The sequence below is a fragment of the Mesoplodon mirus genome (genome assembly GCF_964341445.2).
Source record: "Mesoplodon mirus genome assembly, chromosome: 4".
NCBI classification, from domain to species: Eukaryota; Metazoa; Chordata; class Mammalia; order Artiodactyla; family Ziphiidae; genus Mesoplodon; species Mesoplodon mirus.
In genome coordinates this window covers 167,061,890-167,082,624 of record NC_138979.1, presented here as the reverse complement: position 1 = coordinate 167,082,624, position 20,735 = coordinate 167,061,890, and the positions used below count along the sequence as shown (strand labels likewise).

Below are 20,735 nucleotides of genomic sequence, written 5' to 3'. Positions count from 1 at the left end.
AAGCATTAGGTAATGTTTAAATGATCACACCAACGAATATGTAATAAATTGTGATTATTGTTACAAAGGAGAATTAATGAGTCCAATGATAGGTTAATGAGGGGGAGGTGGCACTTGTCTCTGAAGAGACGTGGATGACATTTAAGTTGAACCTTGGAGGTAAGATCATTCCAGCCCAAAAAGAACATCATGTGTATAGGTCCTGAGGCAGGAAGGAACATGGCTGGTGTACCCAGAGTGCAGGGAGCAAGGTGAAACAGTACTGAGATAAACAGTGTCTGGTCACGTCAGTGTATTCCCTGCAGCACTTCAAGGGGCTGGAAGGCATGTTGAGATTTAAGAACAGTCGCTTTGGATGACCCCAAGAATAAATAAAAGCGGAAAGATCAGGGAGTGGAGCGTTCCAGATGTTCTGCTGAGAGATAATGCAGCTTACACTAGAATTATGGGAATGGAGGATAGTAGATGGATTCAAGATGTATCAGTATTTGGTGGTGAAAGAAATAGGACTTAGTGATGGATTGGATATGAGAGGGAAGTGGGGTGGGTACCTCAGACAACCAGGAGACATGTTGCCTTTTACTTAAACTGAGGTACTGCAGTATAACAGATTTTTTAAAATGTTCCTGAGGTAATTATTTTGGTTAAAAGCCAAGGGCAGGTTCTATTAACAACTAATAATTTTCATAAATTCCTTTCTCACAGAGAGCATTTGACTACTTCAATTTAGCAGCTAATGCTGGCAATTCTCATGCCATGGCCTTCTTGGGAAAGGTACTGTACATCCTGTGAACATTTTCTGTAATAGCAAGAGGTGTTCACATAGTAAGCACGTATTGTATTCATCATCTACAATTTACCAAATATAAGCTGGAAATAAAATTTCCGATACAAGCATATTATATCTTGTCTTAAGATAAGTGCTATTCTGAGGCATTTTCTTAAGTAACTTAAAGGTAACATAGCATTTGCTTGTCAGTATGTTAATTCTCCATCGAAGTTAACTATCACTGTCTGCACCCCTACTTTTTGTGTATTATACACAGTAATAAGGGATTTATTCTTTATGCTGTGCAGTTTTTTGCTAAGTCTGTCATAATTACCTGTTTACTTTCATGCTGAATAAGAGACATTTAGAGTGTGTTGAAATGTGTCTGCAGACCTTGTAATTGTCTTTAAATATGATAGCCATCACCCACCTCTCAATGCAGTTCTCTTCTCAAGCAAGGGAACCTTTAAGTCTAGAGACTTAATGAATAGATTCCATATGTCATGGCATAACCTCAAAACTTCCTTTTTTCATTATTTTGAAAATTAACACATTATAAACCAATGGATATTTTCATCTATAGCCAAGTCTTAAGGTTAGGAGGCTCAGATAGACTATATCTCAAAAGCTTTTACAAAGAGAAGATCTAACCAGTATTTGCCACAGCTAGTCATTTGGGACCTGAGAACTTTACATTTAGACTTCCTATTACAGCATAGAAACTGGTATTGCCTATCTTTTTTTTTATTTTTTCCCCATTTATTTATTTATTTGTTTGTTTATTTATTTATTTTCGGCTGTGTTGGGTCTTTGTTGCTGCACACGGGCTTTCTCTAGTTGTGGCGAGCGGGGGCTACTGTTCCTTGTGGTGCGCGGGCTTCTCATTGCGGTGGCTTCTCTTGTTGTGGAGCATGGGCTCTAGGCACGTGGGCTTCAGTAGTTGTGGCTCACGGGCTCTAGAGCACAGGCTCAGTAGTTGTGGCGCATGGGCTTAGTTGCTCCACGGCATGTGGGATCTTTCCGGACCAGGGCTCGAACCCGTGTCCCCTGCATTGGCAGGTGGATTTTTAACCACTTTGCCACCAGGGAAGTCACTGCCTATCTATTTTTGTTGGCATTTAACAACTTTTCATTTCAGCCCTCTCGATTCTTGCTCTGATTTACTAATTTTCCTTATCTCATAAAAAGATTTTCTTTACTTATTTCCTTAATACTTACATTGATAAAGACAGTACTACTGGTCATTCAGTTTTCCTTTCTCCTGGCCCTTTTATCAGTTCCCATACCTGGTACTATATAGACATTCAGTGCTTGAAACCTTTTAAGATAACCTTTTAGTTATTTCTTTTCCTGAATTTAAGACATACCCTGCATCTTATCATGGGGAAAGCAGTGGTAGAGGAGAAAGGAAGGTGGACATTGCGCTCGGCTCTTCTTTTCCTTGTTTAATCGCTTATCCCAAGCAATTGTTCAACCATTTGCGCTGGGACAGAGTGAGAAGAAAGATTTGTCTCAGGGTTTAAGATTTCTCCTTTTGACACATGAAAGGATGCTCAGCATCACTAATCATTAGAGAAATGCAAATCAAAACTACAATGAGGTATCACCTCACACCGGTCAGAATGGCCATCATCAAAAAATCTACAAACAATAAATGATGGAGAGGGTGTGGAGTGAAGGGGACCCTTTTGAACTGTTGGTGGGAATGTAAATTGATACAGCCACTATGGAGAAAAGTATGGAGGGTCCTTAAAAAATTAAAAATAGAACTACCATATGACCCAGCAATCCCATTACTGGGCATATACCCTGAGAAAACCATAATTCAGAAAGAGACATGTACCACAATGTTCATTGCAGTGCTGTTTACAATAGCCAGGACGTGGAAGCAACCTAAGTGTCCATCGACAGATGAATGGATAAAGAAGATGTGGCACATATATGCAATGGACTATTACTCAGCCATAAAAAGAAATGAAATTGAGTTATTTGTAGCGAGGTGGATGGACCTAGAGTCTGTCATACAGAGTGAAGTAAGTCAGAAAGAGAAAAACAAATACTGTATGCTAACACATGTATATGGAATCTAAGGGAAAAAAATGGTTCTGATGAACCTAGGGGCAGGACAGGAATAAAGATGCAGATGTAGAGAATGGACTTGAGGACATGGGGAGGGGGAAGGGTAAGCTGGGATGAAGTGAGAGAGTGGCATGGACATATATACACTACCAGATGTAAAATAGCTAGTGGGAAGCAGCCGCATAGCACAGGGAGATCAGCTTGATGCTTTGTGACCACCTAGAGGAGTGGGATAGGGAGGGTTGGAGGGAGGGAGACGCAAGAGGGAGGAGATATGGGGATATATGTATACATATAGCTGATTCACTTTGTCAGACAGCAGAAACTAACACAACATTGTAGAGCAATTATACTCCAATAAAGATGTTTAAAAAATCAAATAACTGTAGTTAATAAAAAAAGATTTCTTCTTTTGAGGTTGATCAGTGAACTGATTTTATATATTCATGTTTATAGATGTCATTAATTTGACATGACATATAATATATAAAAAATGTCTACTTTTAAGGTTTTGCTTTTAATTCTAAAATATCCTGTGGGGAATTTTAAACTTTTTTGAAAGATTCCATGAAATCTAACAAAACCAAGAAAGAGCTGAGATAGGAGAAAAATGTAATTGGAGAGAAGGTTACAGCTCATATTGAAATTGGGGTCTGTTTTCCAGATGTATTCAGAGGGAAGCGATATTGTACCTCAGAGTAATGAGACAGCTCTTCACTACTTTAAAAAAGCTGCTGACATGGTAAGACTTCATGACTCAGTATATATTGAAATGTGTACCATATTACTATTATTTTAATAAGAAAGTTTATTGTGTTAAGGGGATTAGTCATAATCGACTTACTCCATAAATTATTGGAAGCGCTTATGTAAGTGTGATTCATATGGATGAATTGGCTAGAAAAAACCTACTTGGTAAAAAGCGGTATGTATGTTTTTTAGGGACCAGATTATTGAATATTAATTCTCTGTTTCAATTTCATTGAGAAGTTTCCTGGTCAGGGAAATACTGATTTTAGTAATGGAATTGAGTGTTATATAATTTATCCTATTTGTGTTGCAACTTGAGGTTTAAAGCTTACATGACTGGGTAGTTTTGATAACCATGATACATAAGTTAGGCTTTCTTTGGCCCAGAGAAAGCTGCCTATGAATATTTAAGACCCTCTGGCTCCAGTGTGTACACTGACCTCTTTGTCAACTAGTGCATGTTACTGTAGTCCCAAATGTCAGTGGAGTGTTTCCCAAAGGGGCACTGTGACACTTTTTTAAAGATGTCTCTGTCCTTCTGAGTTTAGGTGAATACTAGATTTTTCTCTTTTCGGTCTCAAAACAATGATTGTCTTTGCTCCACAACATTGCACCAATCTTAAGCATATCCTTGCCACCTGATCCCAATATTAATTTGTTGATTCTGCCCCATGGCAACATCTTCTTTATTGGGGTGGGAGGTTACCAGTGAAAAACTACCAAAAAAAATGACCTACTTTTAACTTTGAAAAGATTAAATACATGTCATGTTTTATATCATAAATTCATGAAACAGATAGTCATAAGGTAAGTCACCAAAATTTAATTGTAAGTGAATTTACTGTTTACTCTTTTTCAGCAATTACTGAAAGTCAAATCTCTAAAAGTCAATATCATGTTCAGTCTGATGGGAAGGAGAAAATTTTGTTTTAAATTGAAAAGTACTAAAACATGTTTTGAATACGCTTGTAAATTATTTCTTTTGCAGTCATTTATTCTTGACTATTTTGTAATGAATCTTTCACTTTGTCTCTGGTTGGCAGGGCAACCCAGTTGGACAGAGTGGGCTTGGAATGGCTTACCTCTACGGGAGAGGAGTTCAAGTTGTAAGTCTTCAATCTGACGTCTGACTTTAATGAGCTGATGAGGTAGGGAGGTATTCCTTAACTAGCTCCCAGTCAGCCCAGGTGAGGCCGTTTCATTATAACTAGAGCTGAAACTCTGAGTTTGGTTCCCTACCACCCCTTACCCCACCCCACCATAGCAGCTGCCTTCTTAGAATGGCTGTGTCTCTGGCACCTTCTCCTCAAGGTATGAAGCTGTTTCTCATTGTTCCATCTATGCCCTCTACCCCACCTACTCTGCCATCTCTCCCAGACTTAAATATCTCCCTGCTATTTCTTCACCCAAGCCTAAGAAAATTCTTAAGTCCTCCCATGTAGAGGGAGAAAAGCCTTCTGTTCTACCCCTTGCCCTTCTAGCTACCACCTCTCTTCTCTCCAGCCCTTTCCTGCAAAGCCAGGTTTCCCCAAAGAATGAACTGTGTGAGCTGCTACCATTCACTCTTCAGCTCTCAGCAGTCAGGCTTTTACCTCATGTAACTACTCTACATAGCTCACCAGTAACCTCCTCAATGTCAACCCCACAGGACATTTTTTGGTTCTACCTTATTTGAACTCTTTCTTCCCGGGGGCTGTCTTGGTTTTCCTGGGCCATTGCTCTTCATTCTTCTGTGGTACTTGCTCATTGGATGCTCCTGGATCCTCCTCGCTGTCCTCATCTCTGTGTGATCTCTCCAAGCAATATGTTCTTTTAATTTGGGCCCGAAACTAAGAGCTAGGTACAGAATTCTAATCTGTAGGTATTTCCTAGCACAAAAGACAGTAATGTGGTCTCATTTTGATTCCTTCTAGCCATTTTAGGGTACTGAAATCCAGTAGTGACCTTTGTTTTACTTTTTCTTTGGGGATATGTCTGATATTTGAAATCTAATAATCATATAATGTTTGATAAGCTACGCAGGGAAGAACAAATAAGGAGAGAATTTTTCTTACTTAATATTAGAAATATTGAGGTTTAAAAGGGTTAGTTGGTTAATCGAAAAGATACGATGACTGTTTCTTAATTTCTGGCCCGCTGTTCTACTAGTGTCGTTTATGCTTTCTGAGAGCAGACATCTAAATTGTTTCACAAAATAGTATATTTGCTTTTTTTAACAGTCCTAAATGTTAATCCCCCATGACTTAAAAAATATTACCATCTTTGTATTATAAAAAATTAGAACGTCATCCTTTTAATGGTTTTAAGAATATTTTCTGTATGCTTTGTTAATTCTTTTTATGAATGAATCTCCTGGCTTCTGAGTATATCAGCCTTTTGAGCTTTCTTACCATGTGATCATATGACCTCTTTTTCTACAGAATTATGATCTGGCACTGAAGTATTTCCAGAAAGCCGCTGAACAAGGTTGGGTGGATGGGCAGCTACAGCTTGGCTCCATGTACTATAGTAAGTAATGCTGGAATTAATGATGGACACACCAAATCTAAATTACCTATTTTCCTCTAGATGCCACTATGATATGGAACTGAGAGCTATCGAATTTCTAGCTGGTTGATGTCCTCCCAGTTCAATGATGTGTGCATCTTGTGTTTCATTATAGAGTATATTAATCTGTATTGATGTACAAATCTATATTAATAAGATTCACATCTTTCCAGAGTAAGAATTCTGAATTTCATTTAGTTTTAGTCCTATGTAAGGCTTCTCTGACGCTTCAGCTATACCTTATTTAAGACTATTCCTAACCCCTCGTGTAATTTTCCTTACAGATGGCATTGGAGTCAAGAGGGATTATAAACAGGCCTTGAAGTATTTTAATTTAGCTTCTCAGGGAGGCCATATCTTGGCTTTCTATAACCTAGCTCAGATGCATGCCAGCGGCACAGGTGTAATGCGATCATGTCACACTGCAGTGGAGGTAAGGGCTTTTCTACCAACCTGTATGTAGGAAATTAATTTGCCCCATAGGAAAGTCTACTGTTTTATTTATTTTTTTATTAGAGTATAATTGCCTTACAATGTTGTGTTAGTTTCTGCTGTATAACAAAGTGAATCAGCTATATGTATACATATATCCCCTCTCTCTTGGACCTCCCTCCTGCCCCACACCCAGTCCTACTGTTTTAATTCTGGTTTGCTTTGCATGATTTCTTCTAGAGTAGAAACAGACTTAGCCAACTAGCACTGGTATACTGAAAGAAGGCTCTGAGGGTCTGTGTGTTAGAATCACACTTATTCCATTTGTCTCTCCCTCCTGGAATCAGCGTTTATAAGGGCAGATACTATTGTCTACAGTCTCTCTAACACCTAAGACAGTATCTGAGACATAGTCAGCATCAAAAAGTGTATGTTAAATGAACGTTGTTAGCTTTCTCGTAATTGGCACTTTAGAGGGACATTGTTAAATGCTTAGCAAAGTTTCTAAACCACTCTATGCTTCAGTTTCCTCTCTTGTAAAATGGAGCTGTTTGTTACTAGGACTTACCTCATAAGAGAGTGGTCCCTCATGGGAGGAGTAAGTGAGTCAATATACATACTATACAGAAATCACTGGGATAGTGCCTGGCCAGAGTAAATGGTATATAATTGTTTGCTATTACTTTTATAAACCTGTTCTAAAGACTAGGTGAAAGCTTCAAATAAATATCCCAGACTTTTATATATATACTTAGTAAAACTGCCAGAGATTGAGAGAGCAAGCTTAACAATTGCTTATAGCCAAAGTACAAAAATGATTTTCCAACATATCTTTCTTAATTTTGTATTGATTTTTTTTCCCTGTGTTCATAGTTGTTTAAGAATGTATGTGAACGGGGCCGGTGGTCTGAGAGGCTCATGACTGCCTATAACAGCTATAAAGATGGTGACTACAATGCTGCAGTGATCCAGTACCTCCTGCTGGCAGAGCAAGGCTATGAAGTGGCACAAAGCAACGCAGCCTTCATTCTCGATCAGAGTAAGGTTCATTTTAGTCCTGCCTTGGGTTAACCTGTTTAAAAAGGAAAGCCACAAAGATACTTCTTTATTATTATAACTAGAACATAACAGCACACATGCTCAAGTTATTTTACCTCAGATCTCTAAGCCATCAAAGTTAGTTTTATACAGTTGACGATAAAAATGGATTTGACGTCCATCAAAAAATTAACTGCTTTCAGTAAATACATTTTTCAAACTACAGCAGATGCAGAAACATTGTTTTTCCAGTGGTATGTAGATCTAGTGTTTCAGTAGTCTCGTTATTAGTTCTGTGGTGAAAATGTGTCTCAGGAAGTAATGTTGCCTTGAATCCAATGATTCCTTTGAACTCAGTATTTTATTCCCATACATGTTTAATTTCAATAGTTTTTTCATTTAATATTTGTTATATCCCAGTTCTTATTTAAATTATGCTCCATGTATCCACCCTGGTTTGCAGATAAAGCCTAAAAGTCTAGGGCCTTTCCTTAAACACCTGATTTGTATTTCAACTTTCCTTGTAGGAGAAGCAACCATCGTAGGTGAGAATGAAACTTATCCCAGAGCTTTGCTACACTGGAACCGGGCCGCCTCACAAGGTGAGTGGTTGGTTAATTCTAGGATAAGAATTTCACCCAGGGGCCTTTCTTTATTGTTTTTTGTTTGTTTGTTTTTAATCTCACATAAAGATTAAATCATGTCATTCACCACTTTAAAATTAATCAGAGATACTAACTATAGCTTAACTTGTTTGCATTCATGATTGGTATTCATTCTTAAAACGGAAGTTCCAGTCCCAGGATTTCTAAGTTGAACTGCAAGGTCTTTATTGTACTGGATGTTTATATCATGCTATGCTTTACTCTTTGGTTTTTAGTTGGAGGCTAGTATGTTGTACTAAATGAGAACTGAATAGAATGAGCAATAGACTATAGGTGTAAAACCTAAGATTTCAGCCTTTCCCCACTCCTTTTTATTTGAATAGTTCTTTCTCACACATACTACTCTCAACATCGTCTCCCTGTCCCTTTCTCTAACCCTAAACAATGGTCCAGTTGAGTTATTTTATTTTATTATTTTTTAAATAAATTTATTTTATTTATTTATTTATTTTTGGCTGCCTTGGGTCTTTGTTACTGCATGTGGGCTTTCTCTAGTTGCTGTGAGCAGGGGCTTCTCATCTTTGCTGTGCACGGGCTTCTCATTGTGGTGTCTTCTCTTGTGGTTCATGGGCTCTAGGCATGCAGGCTTCAGTAGTTGTGGCGCACGGGCTTAGTTGCTCCGCGGCATGTGGGATCTTCCCAGACCAGGGATCAAACCCATGTCCTCTGCACTGGCAGGCGGACTCCTAACCACTGCGCCACCAGGGAAGCCCCAGTTGAATTATTTTAAAATGTTAAATGACAGAGTAGAGTGATCATCTGAGGAGTATTATTAGTGAAATAGAGATTACACCCACTTTGTTTTACCTCTCCCTGACTATTAAAAAAGCCTTCTTCAGAAGAGCAACGCTTCTAGTTAAATTTTTACTGAATTTCTATGGTGGCTGAAGAATTTGTTATAAAGTTTGTGTGTTACAAATTAACATTTATTTTATATAAACATGTTAGCAGGAGGAGAAATAAGAGTTTGGTCTGTTTTCAACACACCTTATTTATTGGCAGTTTTGCATTTACCTTTTGTTTCAGGCTATACTGTGGCTAGAATTAAGCTTGGAGACTACCATTTCTATGGATTTGGCACTGACGTAGATTATGAGACGGCGTTTATTCATTATCGCCTAGCATCTGAGCAGCAGCACAGTGCACAAGCTATGTTTAACCTGGGATATATGCATGAGAAAGGACTAGGCATTAAACAGGTGAGTGTGACTTTGAAACAAATGTATGAATAATGTAATTGTGATTTGGGGGGAAGCATCTTCATTTTTATAGGAAATAGGTTTGCTTTGGAATGTGCTCAGATTTTAGGTGCTAAGTTAAGAGACAGTTTTGTAATATTTCAGAAGACTGCCCTGCATCTCTCTCATCCTCAAGCACACACACATACTGATATCTACACTGTTGTATTTAGGATATTAAGCCAAAGACAGATTCATGAAATCGGAAAAGCAGTGCTGCCTCTGTTGATAACTGCTGTTTGAGAAACTGTCCATCAACAGCCAAATTCTATCATTTCTAGATTATTTTGAAATGAATTTAATGTTTGCTACTGATGAACTTATCTTCATTCTTTTACCTTCCTAATGAAGTCTAACATTCTTTAGACCCACAGTCTTAAGCTTTTGCCTGTGTACCCTTAAAATAATTTTGAAAAACTGTGTATCCTCTTGCACATTTTTAATTTGACATTTAAAATATCTCATCATAAGTTTCAAAGGGTCTAAGTCCTAGCTATTTTAACCACTAACATTTTTATAAATAAAATGACTAAATTACTCTAAATACCAAAATAATTTGATAACCCCATTATTAATTTTTTAAAAATACACAGCAAATTCATTAAATGAAAATAGTATCTTTTCCTTTTCTCCCTGAATTTATATTTTAGTCCATTATTCCCACAGAATTGTATACCAGTGTAGTGTACTGATCACTGATCATGCTTATCTGAAACAAAAAAGTGTATAAATTCAAATTTGAATTTTATTTCCTGTGATGATAGGCTCTTAAGTATTAAGAAAAATTCTCGAGATATTATTAGCCATAGTTGGTCAGTTATTAATATACTGTTGTTCTCATCAACCTCATGATATTGTAAAATTTGATAAAATTTTACTTTTTGTGGTAATTATTGAAAATGTATCTTTTAATGAGTTGAATAGAGCATTTTTAAAAATTAGCCTAAGTATCATGGAACAGGTTTACCATTAATTCTTGTTTTCATTTTATAAATACATGACTGGAACCTTGTTCACATAAATAAGTATATGGGAATGGGAAGAATTTTATTATAGTAAGGTCACTTAATTCTTTAAACTGCTTTAGAGTTATATGCTGTCTTGGTAGTTTGGGCTGCTGTGACAATACTATAGCACAGTGGCTTGAACAACAGACATTTATTTCTCACAGTTCTGGAGACTGGGAAGTTGAAGATCAAGGTGCCAGCAGATTTGGTGTCTGGTGAAGGCCCTCTTCTCTCTGTGTCCTCTCAAGAGGAAAAAAGCGAGAGAGAAGCAGCAAGCCCTTTAGGGATTCTGATAAGGACACTAACTCCGTTCATGAGAGCTCTACCCTTGTGACCTCATCCAATCCTAATTCCCTCTCAAAGGCCTCACTTCCTCATACCATCACATTAGGGAGTAGGGTTTCACATATGAGCTTTGGGGAGACATAAACATTTAGTCCATAACATATGCCAAAAATCAGACTGATCTGTCATTAAAATTATTTCTAATGATCTGTCACTTGATAACTTGGTTAAGCCTCTCTTCAGTTCTGTTGAAAGCAAAGATTTGGAAACTAGAGACTTGCAAAAGAAGGTGTTCCCTGATCATTGGACTCATACTTTCTCAGTTTCTGGGAGTAATGTCTAAAAGGCTTTCCCAAGGCTTACCAATAGCTAATGACACTCCTTGCTCATTCAGTCACTTAGAGACACTTTGTGACCTTATGTGCTTTTAAATCTAGAAGGTTGTTCATTTCATTTTGTTAATGCACTGTTTTTTGTCAAAGTGCTTTTTTATTTTATTACACTTGAGTATTTTAATTCCAATATGTAAGTTTTGATATTTTACATTTATATTAATATTAGATACTTGAATATAGTTTTATCAAGAATCTGGAGCTGCAGGCTGAGTGCGTTCAGTTCATGGACAATCTCTGCCATGTAACATAGTTGTTGAAGCCTCCCTGCATTGTCAGATCAGTCAGCCAAATCAGACTTAGTTTCTATCAGAAAGTCTGACTTTGTTAATTCAAATAAAAGTAATATGGGTTTGATGCCTAATGTAAAGATTACCCATAAGTTATGGTTTTTATATGCTTAGCAATAATTTGCTAAAGACAATCAATTAAAGTAATATAACAGTCTGTTTTTATAATAGGCTGTAAAACAAGAAAATTAATCAGTGTGCTTTTCTCATCATAATTTAATTTGTAATGTAAAGCTTATACAAATTCTTATGAATAAAGACTATGATAAAAGGGATAGAATTCCTTTGATTAGCATTAGGGGAGGGAACCCTGGGATTCAGCTTTTAAGAATAATTAATCATGTATAAAAATCAATAATTTCATTAGTTTTTATAAAATATTATGATCACCTTTTCTTATTTGTTTTCTGTTTTTTTAAATAAAAGAGATACTCATACTCTAAAAGCTAATCAGTCCAGCATCCAGTATAGATAGAAAAATATTAAGTATTAAACAAGATGGGGATTGGTTATAATTGGAATAAATAATTCAGGATTTGATTGATAGATAAGATTTAATTACCCTATTGAATCATCCACACAGAGTCTGCGGATCACATAAAGTTTGATGCATGATCTTGAAAAATATACTTTTCCATTTTCATGAGTCTGTCTTTGGCTCAATATCCTAAATATAACAGTGTAGATATCAGTATGTGTATGTGCTCGAGGATGAGAGAGATGCAGGGCAGTCTTCTGAAATATTGCTACAAATAAAATTTATTACATTTTTTAAAAAGTCAAAGACACTGACCATACTGTTACTTTTATCTGAAGGTGCTCTTCTTTTTAACTAAAAAGATTCACCTTAGGGACAAGTATAGAGAATAGCTGAAAGTAACTGCTTATATTTAAATATGTAGAAAAAGTCAGTCTTGATGTTTAGCCTTTCTTTCCCATGTCTCATGGACTTCTTACCTATGAGTTTGGTATTCTTTGACAGTAGTCAGGGGATGGGAAAAGTGCGGTTGTTAAGTGAGAATTTTGCACCTCCCACCATCCCATTCCACCACTTATCTGAATGCAGAGCACGCCAACCTGGGCCAAAATTAGTAAAGACTTGTTTCGCCCTTTATAGAAATACATCTAAGACAGGAGAGAACACAGGATGCAAGTCCCTTAACACTGTCCATGCATGCACCCCTTGGAAAACTTTGAGTATGTCTACCCCAGTTTGAAGATCACTGTTGCAGACTGAAACCAGGAATTGCTTACACTGACTGGTTATAAGTAGGAAAATATTAACTTGAGACTTACAGGTCACCCCTGGAAGTCTCCAGGTTAGCAGTGTTATGCATAGGTATATAGCTGTGTCCACCGTATCTGCGCAGCAAGTGGGATGTCAGATCAGGGGAACACAAGTTAACTTTAAAATTTTTCAACTAAGTTTTTCAAAATTAAGCAGTTAGATAATTAAACAAATTTTACCTAATTAAAGCTTGGGGTTTTTTCTTTAGGTAAGGGAAATTTTAAAATGAAACTTGAAAGGTAAAATAAACTTTCCTAATATATAAATAGTAATTATTTTTACTTAGTTTAACAAGAAATGAACTTTGGTTTACTGCCCGTATTATAGGATATTCACCTTGCAAAACGTTTTTATGACATGGCAGCGGAAGCCAGCCCAGATGCTCAAGTACCAGTCTTCCTAGCACTCTGCAAATTGGGTATTGTCTATTTCTTGCAGTACATACGGGAAACAAATGTAAGTGGTCCATGTCTCTTTTAACTAAAATACAAATGATGTAACCTTCTCAGTACACAGTTTCGTTTTTGCAAAGTTGGGGGAGGGGAGGAAGGACCTGCAACTGTCTGGTCTCTTTCCTTCTTCCCAGATGAAGGGACCTCATCAGGTGAGGGATGAGTATAGCCACGAAGCACTTAACAGTTCCCAGGTAACATTTGACAATGGTTCCCAGTGCTAAAGCATTTTTCATTGGTGCAGATGTTTTCTGGTTTAGGGAAAACTGAGACTAAACCATGGCAATTTGAAATAGTAGTTAACTAATTCCAGTAAACATTAAATCAGATGACTGCCTAGCAGTGACTCAGACCAGCCCCTTAAAAAGAGAATTTAAGACATGGGAAGAAGGAGAACCTGCCCAGGCTCTTATACTTCAGGTTCTTCTGATAGTGGAACATGTTAAAAATACCACTGGAACTATATTTTCTAAAAATACCTTGAATTATTTAAATATGCTTAATGGTAGAACTTTGCTAGGAAATGGGTGGGTTACCCATTCTCTTCAAAACTACCAACTCTAGTTACCAACACAGTGTTGGTGCTCTTGGGTTCTCCAGTTTTCTGTTTTGTTTACAGTACCTGTCATTCCTCCTAATGGATTCACTGGTGCAGCATTTAACTCTGAAAGTCCTAAAATGTATGCAGAAAGAAGGGCTATTTAACTTTAATTCACACCAGACCAGAAAAGGATGATGTTTCAACCTTTTGTTAATATCTTTTAGAACAAGTTGATGCACCATTTCAGCACTAGATTCCGGAAGGAGCTTTTCCTCTTTGTTACACAGATGTAAATGCTTCAGCATCTATAAAGAGAAATTCGACAACTTCTCCCTTTTGCAACCCTAGCCCATGCACTGAGGTCCTCCACGTATAGGGCTCCAGAGGGCTGGAGATGTTGGCCTCTGTCCTCTTGATTGCTTATACATCTGTAATGTCAAATTTATAATTGTTCAATAGCATGAGCCAGGATATGCTGTACGCTCCATTAACTCAAAGGATCTTTGTTCCTTTAACTGAAAAACTAATAGTGTAGCCGCCTGCTCTTTTTCTCTCAGGACTATTTCAGACCCTTGTCTCTCACAGTTTTTATTACTAATAAACTACTGATTACAGTCTAGGATTTGGTCATGTAATACACCATGTTAAGTTGTTGTGTTTTATACAGAAGTTTCAAGAAAACAATAAAATGCCCCATAATCCTACCACCTAGATATTCCAACTTAAAAAAAAAAAAAGAGTAATAAGTATTGATGGTAAGAAAGTAAAAAAATACAGAAAAACAAAGTCTCCTATTGCGGGTCCCACCCCAGGGAACACAGTTAACAGTTTGTTATAATTTTTTTTCCAGAAAAATTTTAGCACCTGTACCTACAAATATTATATTATGGGGACCTTTTAAATGTAATTTTATTTAAACTTAAAGGATTATGCCCCATATTTACTTTCTTTGTGGGTAAGTAGCAGTCAGAAAATACCAGGAATAACTTAAGTGACACTAAAACAATTAAAATATCATAGATGAAGAAAATAACTTTTAAGTTCAATTTCAGTTGTTAAATATTTAGTTAAATCCTAACTAAAAAGCATTATTTGTTCAGCTATTAAACTTCTGAATTCCTGTCATCTTCAATTACATGCGAGAAGTAGTAAAACAGCCCTGCTTTCATTAGGAGAGCTTTTTAGCTAGTGTGTCATCACTAAAAATAGGTTATAGGTGAAGCCAAGATACTGATTTCTGCTCCCCCTTGGTCCTCCATTGTCCCCAGTGTTTGTTTCAAATATTTCCTGTGAAAAATGGTTGGAAATCAGTGCATTAGGTTACTAATGGAAAGGAACCATAGCTCTGGTCCTCAGACATTATTTTGAGTTTCAGTTGAAGGCTTTTAAAACTTTCTTTTTTTTCAGTTGAACTCATTGTCTTTATATTTTTGTCTTGTTTTGTCCTTAATTTTATTAGATTGGATCCTTTGTTAAAGTCTGGTGGGTTTTATTTTTTTAATTGAAGTATAGTTGATATACAATACTATAGAGTTACGGGTGTACAATGTAGTGATTCACAATTTTTATAGGTTATACTCCATTTATAGTTATAAAATAGTGGCTATAATTCCCCTGTTGTATGATACATCCTTGTAGCTTATTTTGTACCTAATAGTTTGTACCTCTTAGTCTCCTACCCCTATATTGCCCCTCCGCCTCTTCCCTCTCCCCACTGATGACCACTAGTTTGTTCTCTGTATCTGAGCCTGCTTCTTTTTTGTTATGTTCACTAGTTTGTTGTATTTTTTAGATTCTGCATATAAGTGATATCGTACACTATTTGTCTTTCTCTGTCTGACTTATTTCACTTAACATAATGCCCTCCAAGTCCATCCATTTTGCTGCAGATGGCAAAATTTCATTCTTATTTATGGCTGAGTAATGTTCCATTGTGTATATATGTACCACGTCTTCTTTATCCATTCATCTGTTGATGGACACTTAGGTTGCTTCCACATCTTGGCAATTATGAATAATGCTGCTATGAACATTGGGGTGCATGGTATCTTTTAGAATTAGTGTTTCTGTTTTTTCGGATATATACCCTGGAGTGGAATTGCTGGGTCATATGGTAGTTCTGTGTTTAGTAAAACCCTTTTTTTTTTGGAACACATTGCAAAATGTTACTAAAGCCAATTGATTTAATAAATTCTGTATTTATCTCTAATCTCTGATGTAACTTTCCTAGCTCCTTCTATTACATTTTAATGATCATAATGATTTTTACACTTTTCTCATTAAGCTTCGAGATCTGTTCACCCAGCTTGATATGGACCAACTTTTGGGACCTGAGTGGGACCTTTACCTCATGACCATCATCGCATTGCTGTTGGGGACAGTTATCGCTTACAGGCAGAGACAGCACCAGGACATGCCTGTCCCCAGGCCTCCCGGGCCACGGCCAGCACCACCACAGCAGGAGGGGCCGCCCGAGCAGCAGCCACCACAGTGACCCACGGTGGCCAGCCTTGACCAGTGACAAACAAGGAAATCGTTTACCAAGAACACTTGCATTTGATTTAGGACTTTGGATCAGTGGCCACCTCCTGGAAGAGGCACAAGGAAGCATTGAATTCCTAAAGCTGCTTAGAATCTGATGCCTTTATTTTCAGGGATAAGTAACTCTTACCTAAACTGAGTTGAATGTCCGTTTCAGTGCCGTATGGAATAACAACTCTCAGTGGCTCCCCTGCCCCCACTTTTTTTTTCCTGGAAACATGTGAGACACTCAAGGTAATGTCTGCTCTGTCCAGCTGTCTTTCTTGGGTCCTTTTGGTCATTCTTTCAATGTGCATAAGTTCTGTCAACCATCTCTAAGGTCTCATGCGTCGACACTAAAAACTGATCGATGTAAAAAGGAAAACCCAGTTAGTTGCAAAATTAACCTTAACATGTTTGAAAGTCTGAAAATAGAACTTGCCTTTTAAGTTAAAAAAAAAATCTTCAAAGTGTTTCAGAGCTGCGATAACCGAGGAACTTTTACCAGGCCACATGCAAGTACATATTCAGCATATTTGTTACGTTAAAAGGCAAGGTTGGGAGGTTTCTTACTGTTGGTGATTGTCATACTTTACACCATACTTCTCTCCTTCAAAGACTGAAAGGCCATGTTAAAGAGTTTTATGTGAACTTCATTTCCTCGGAATGGAATATATAGAAAACATTGTGAACTGACTTCTTGAGCTAACACGTGAACTTGCCCCAAATTACTCAATGTAATTTGCTTGCTTGTTTTGAGTATACAGAGCCTTTATCTGGAAGCCAGAGGATGGACTAAAGGGGAGAGATTAGAAAACAATATTGACGAACTCTGGGTGGGGTACCAAGAACACAGACACACTTTCCCAAAAGTTGAAGCATTTGTTCCCAGGATTTATTTTACTTTGCATTTCTTATCGCAAAAGAACAGACCACCCTCCTGAATTTTTAAAATATGAAATATTGTTGCCAGGCTATGGCATACAGTGAGTACCATTGCAATACTAACACTCAGAGAATCTGAGATGCATTAAAATCAGTGGTTGAGGAAAGCCAAAGCCTGTTTGTACTGTTCAGGGAGCTTTTTATTTCTGCAGTTTGATGTTACAGTAGAAGATCCGCTACTTGCTTAGCTTTCGTATTCACCGCCCTCCCACTGTTAACATCGGGAAAATCAAGGCTATAACACTTCAGACTTGTCTGGTTAAGTACTACAGAAAACAACAACGACAGCAACAACAAAGAAAACAGAGAAGGTCACATACCACAAATGACAAAATTAAAACTTCAACCAAATTGTCTTCCTTTTTGTTGTCGGATGGCAGCATTCACCAGCCTGTATCTGGTGTGAGGCTCTCTTAGTGTGTGAGCAGGCTTTCTGTGCCTGCTGACCTCATCTGTTTATATTAATCTTTGTACTCTTTTTCCATAACCCCTTATCTGCCAGAAAACTTGAAGAGTTGTAAGACTTTGGTTTTTGAAGTAGAGATTGTATTTAGAACTAGACTGAATTAGTCTGTAACGAACATGAAGGCTCTAAATGTGAAGTAGTGTTCTTTTTTGGTGTTTAGAGTATTATGAGAAACCTGGTAAGCAAACTTTCCTCCTAGATAATTGCTTCTAAATAGGAAGAGGTGGTGACAGCGAGAACCATATGTATAAATGCAGATCTGAAAGGTAAGAAATTTTACCCTCAGAAGTGTAATGTTGCTTTGGGCAGCTCATGTAAATATTAAGACTTGTTTGATCTCTTACATTAGAGATTTGAGTACAGTCGGTACAGTACGTTGGTGTCTTCACCCCTGCCTGTTCTCCCCCAACCTTCAAAATAAGTATGATCCACAGTAGCAGCCACGCTTCATTTCGAAGGAATTGTTTTAATTTATTTAAAACTTGAACAACTAAACTTCCATGTTTTTCTACCATCCACCTAATTTTTCCTTTAGCAGCATTCTTATCTCTATCTTTACTTCCTTCTGTTAGTACTTTGAAAAAACATTTCTTAAAGCAGTGTGCACTACCCAGAGGCAGATGGGAAAGTGTGGTCTTGTTCTCCAGGCGATAACTTCCCGTTAGTGTACCACTAGGCATGTCCTTTTTATTAATCTCCCAAATAGATCTTTTTCTTGGCTTTTGTCCACCTCCTGTTTTACCCTGGGTCATTTGCTACTGGAAATTTGAATGGTAAATTTAAAATAACTTCGTTCCTATGGCTTCATTTAAAGACTGTCTCAAAATACTTTGCTCCCTTTTTCATTCTGTACAAGGGACATGATACCTAAGCAAATAGGAACTGGGTTTGGTGTTTCTCCTAAAATAATGCTCAATACCTACCTAATCAAATGGCATCCATTTGAATAAAATGACAGTAACTAAAGCTAGTTAATGTCAGTGACATTAAACTAACTCCAGGATTCAGGAGTTTTAATGTTAGAATTTAGAGCTAGCAGATAGAGTACGGCTTCGTTTCTCCGTGGTAGCCCTTCTCTCCCGATCCCTTTTATAGTCTGTCTTCCTGCCTCCCAAGGTGATGACAATAGTACTCTACTTAGCTTCTATGCTCTTGTGCATTTGGTTTCTTGGTTAGTCAACTGTTCCAGAGTCTTGAGACTGTTTTGCTTTATGTTAACAAAGGTAGCATTGGGGTTTGGGGTTTGGGTTTTTTTTTTTTTTTCCTTTTTGTTTTTGGAGCTTTTGTTTCTGTATTCTGGGTAAGGCTTATCTTATTTTTGGTTAATATCCAATGGCACAGAAAAATAAACCAAAAGGTTTCTTTTTTTCAAAATTCATTATTATTTAGCATTTAGATGAACTTGTGAGTCATTTATCTTAATACTGTTGAGGATGTGTTACCCTTCTGCATATAAGGTTAATTTGTGAGAGTTTTACTGCTAAACCATTTTATCTCTGTACCATTGGGAAGTTGTAGAAACTTCTGCTGGTGATCTGGCCATGATCTGTTGCTTTATTTAATTAAGGAGCTGCTGTTGCCTCCAGGAAACTTAAGTATTTTGTATAAGCTTTTTTTTTCCCCTCCCTTTCTTTGCTCCTCATGTTTGTTCTTCAAACCAGTGTTTTGGAAGTATGCATGCGAGCCTATAAATGAAGACCACAGCTCTTCATGTGTGTAGCATGTGTATTATATTGTCTAGCTACATCTGCAAAAAAACCTTTTTCAGAGGTTTGGACTAACATTTCACATGCACATTTCAAAACAAAAAATGCTTCAGAGAAACAGTCCCTTTACCTACCAAGAAGAGCAACGTGGGCTACATTTGTCCCAATAACAGCTAGTGTTTGTTTTGAAAGTGAATTTAATTATGTTATACAATATTATGACTACAACTGTGCAAGAAATAAAGCAAAAGAAACTTCTATTTTCACGAAAATACTTTTCATCAGTCATTGCTCTCAAATATAAATGAAAATACAAAATTTCTGAATATCCTATTGTCAGAGGCACTACCTGATTTTTAAATGTGTAGTAGTCCTCGAAAAGAAGCTATATTTCTCCTTCCACTTGGTATTTCAAGAAAATTGAAAATATTCCAAGTAAAAATGATTCGTATTTTTAAAGTGACTATTTGCACAAGTAAAAACCTGATGTGTGCGTGAAAAGGATGTCTCGGTTGTGTGCAGGGAGTCACCTCGCATGCACCGGCTTTCTCGTTTGGAATAACAAGATGACACTATGCTCTTTGATTTAAAAAAAAATCATAATATTGATACGATCAAGGTGTAACCACTATCGATATTTAGGAGACGTTTTAAAAGACCGTAAGCTGGCATTGGAAAGAACGCCATGGTAGACTTTTTGTAAATTTATTTTGTATTTAATTAAATTCAGTATAAAGGCTGGTGAAGTGTAATATAATTGTGTAAACAAATCCTGTTAATAGAGAGATGTACAGATTCGTTTTGTACTGTATCTTGAAACCTGTGAAATAAAGATTCCACCTCTGGTTATCCTGTATGCTATAACGTACCATAGCCAGGCACCTCTCCAGGCAGACTTTTTTAAAAACCTGAATCATTCAATTTTTTCCTGAACCTTTTTGGAAATTCAGAAACTTCTGGAAAGCATTCATTAGGGGAAGTTTGAATCCATCTTACATTTACTTTTAACTATTGAAATTCAGATTTCTGTAAGTTGAATTTTATCCTACAGAATATGAATTTGCTAAGAAATGTTTCCCATTTATTTATTTATTTATTTATTTATTTATTTTATTTATGGCTGTGTTGGGTCTTCGTTTCTGTGCGAGGGCTTTCTCTAGCCGTGGCAAGTGGGGGCCACTCCTCATCGTGGTGCGCGGGCCTCTCACTATCGCGGCCTCTCCCACTGCGGAGCACAGGCTCCAGACGCCCAGGCTCAGCAATTGTGGCTCACGGGGCCAGACGCTCCGCGGCATGTGGGATCCTCCCAGACCAGGGCTCGAACC

General features: G+C 37.3%; 1 protein-coding gene across 1 annotated transcript in view; it reads left to right on the top strand.

The window, feature by feature from the left end:
• SEL1L (SEL1L adaptor subunit of SYVN1 ubiquitin ligase) overlaps positions 1–20,257 on the top strand; it is a 56,952-nt gene extending 36,695 nt beyond the window's left edge. Inside the window, exons 12-21 of the mRNA XM_082617000.1 lie at positions 706–774; positions 3,513–3,590; positions 4,642–4,704; positions 6,019–6,106; positions 6,430–6,578; positions 7,451–7,616; positions 8,143–8,217; positions 9,307–9,479; positions 13,108–13,236; positions 16,058–20,257. Of these exons, the coding sequence (XP_082473126.1) occupies positions 706–774; positions 3,513–3,590; positions 4,642–4,704; positions 6,019–6,106; positions 6,430–6,578; positions 7,451–7,616; positions 8,143–8,217; positions 9,307–9,479; positions 13,108–13,236; positions 16,058–16,267 (1,200 nt within the window). The 3' untranslated portion in view covers positions 16,268–20,257. The remainder of the gene's footprint in view (positions 1–705; positions 775–3,512; positions 3,591–4,641; positions 4,705–6,018; positions 6,107–6,429; positions 6,579–7,450; positions 7,617–8,142; positions 8,218–9,306; positions 9,480–13,107; positions 13,237–16,057) is intronic.
• Positions 20,258–20,735: the final 478 nt, after the last annotated feature.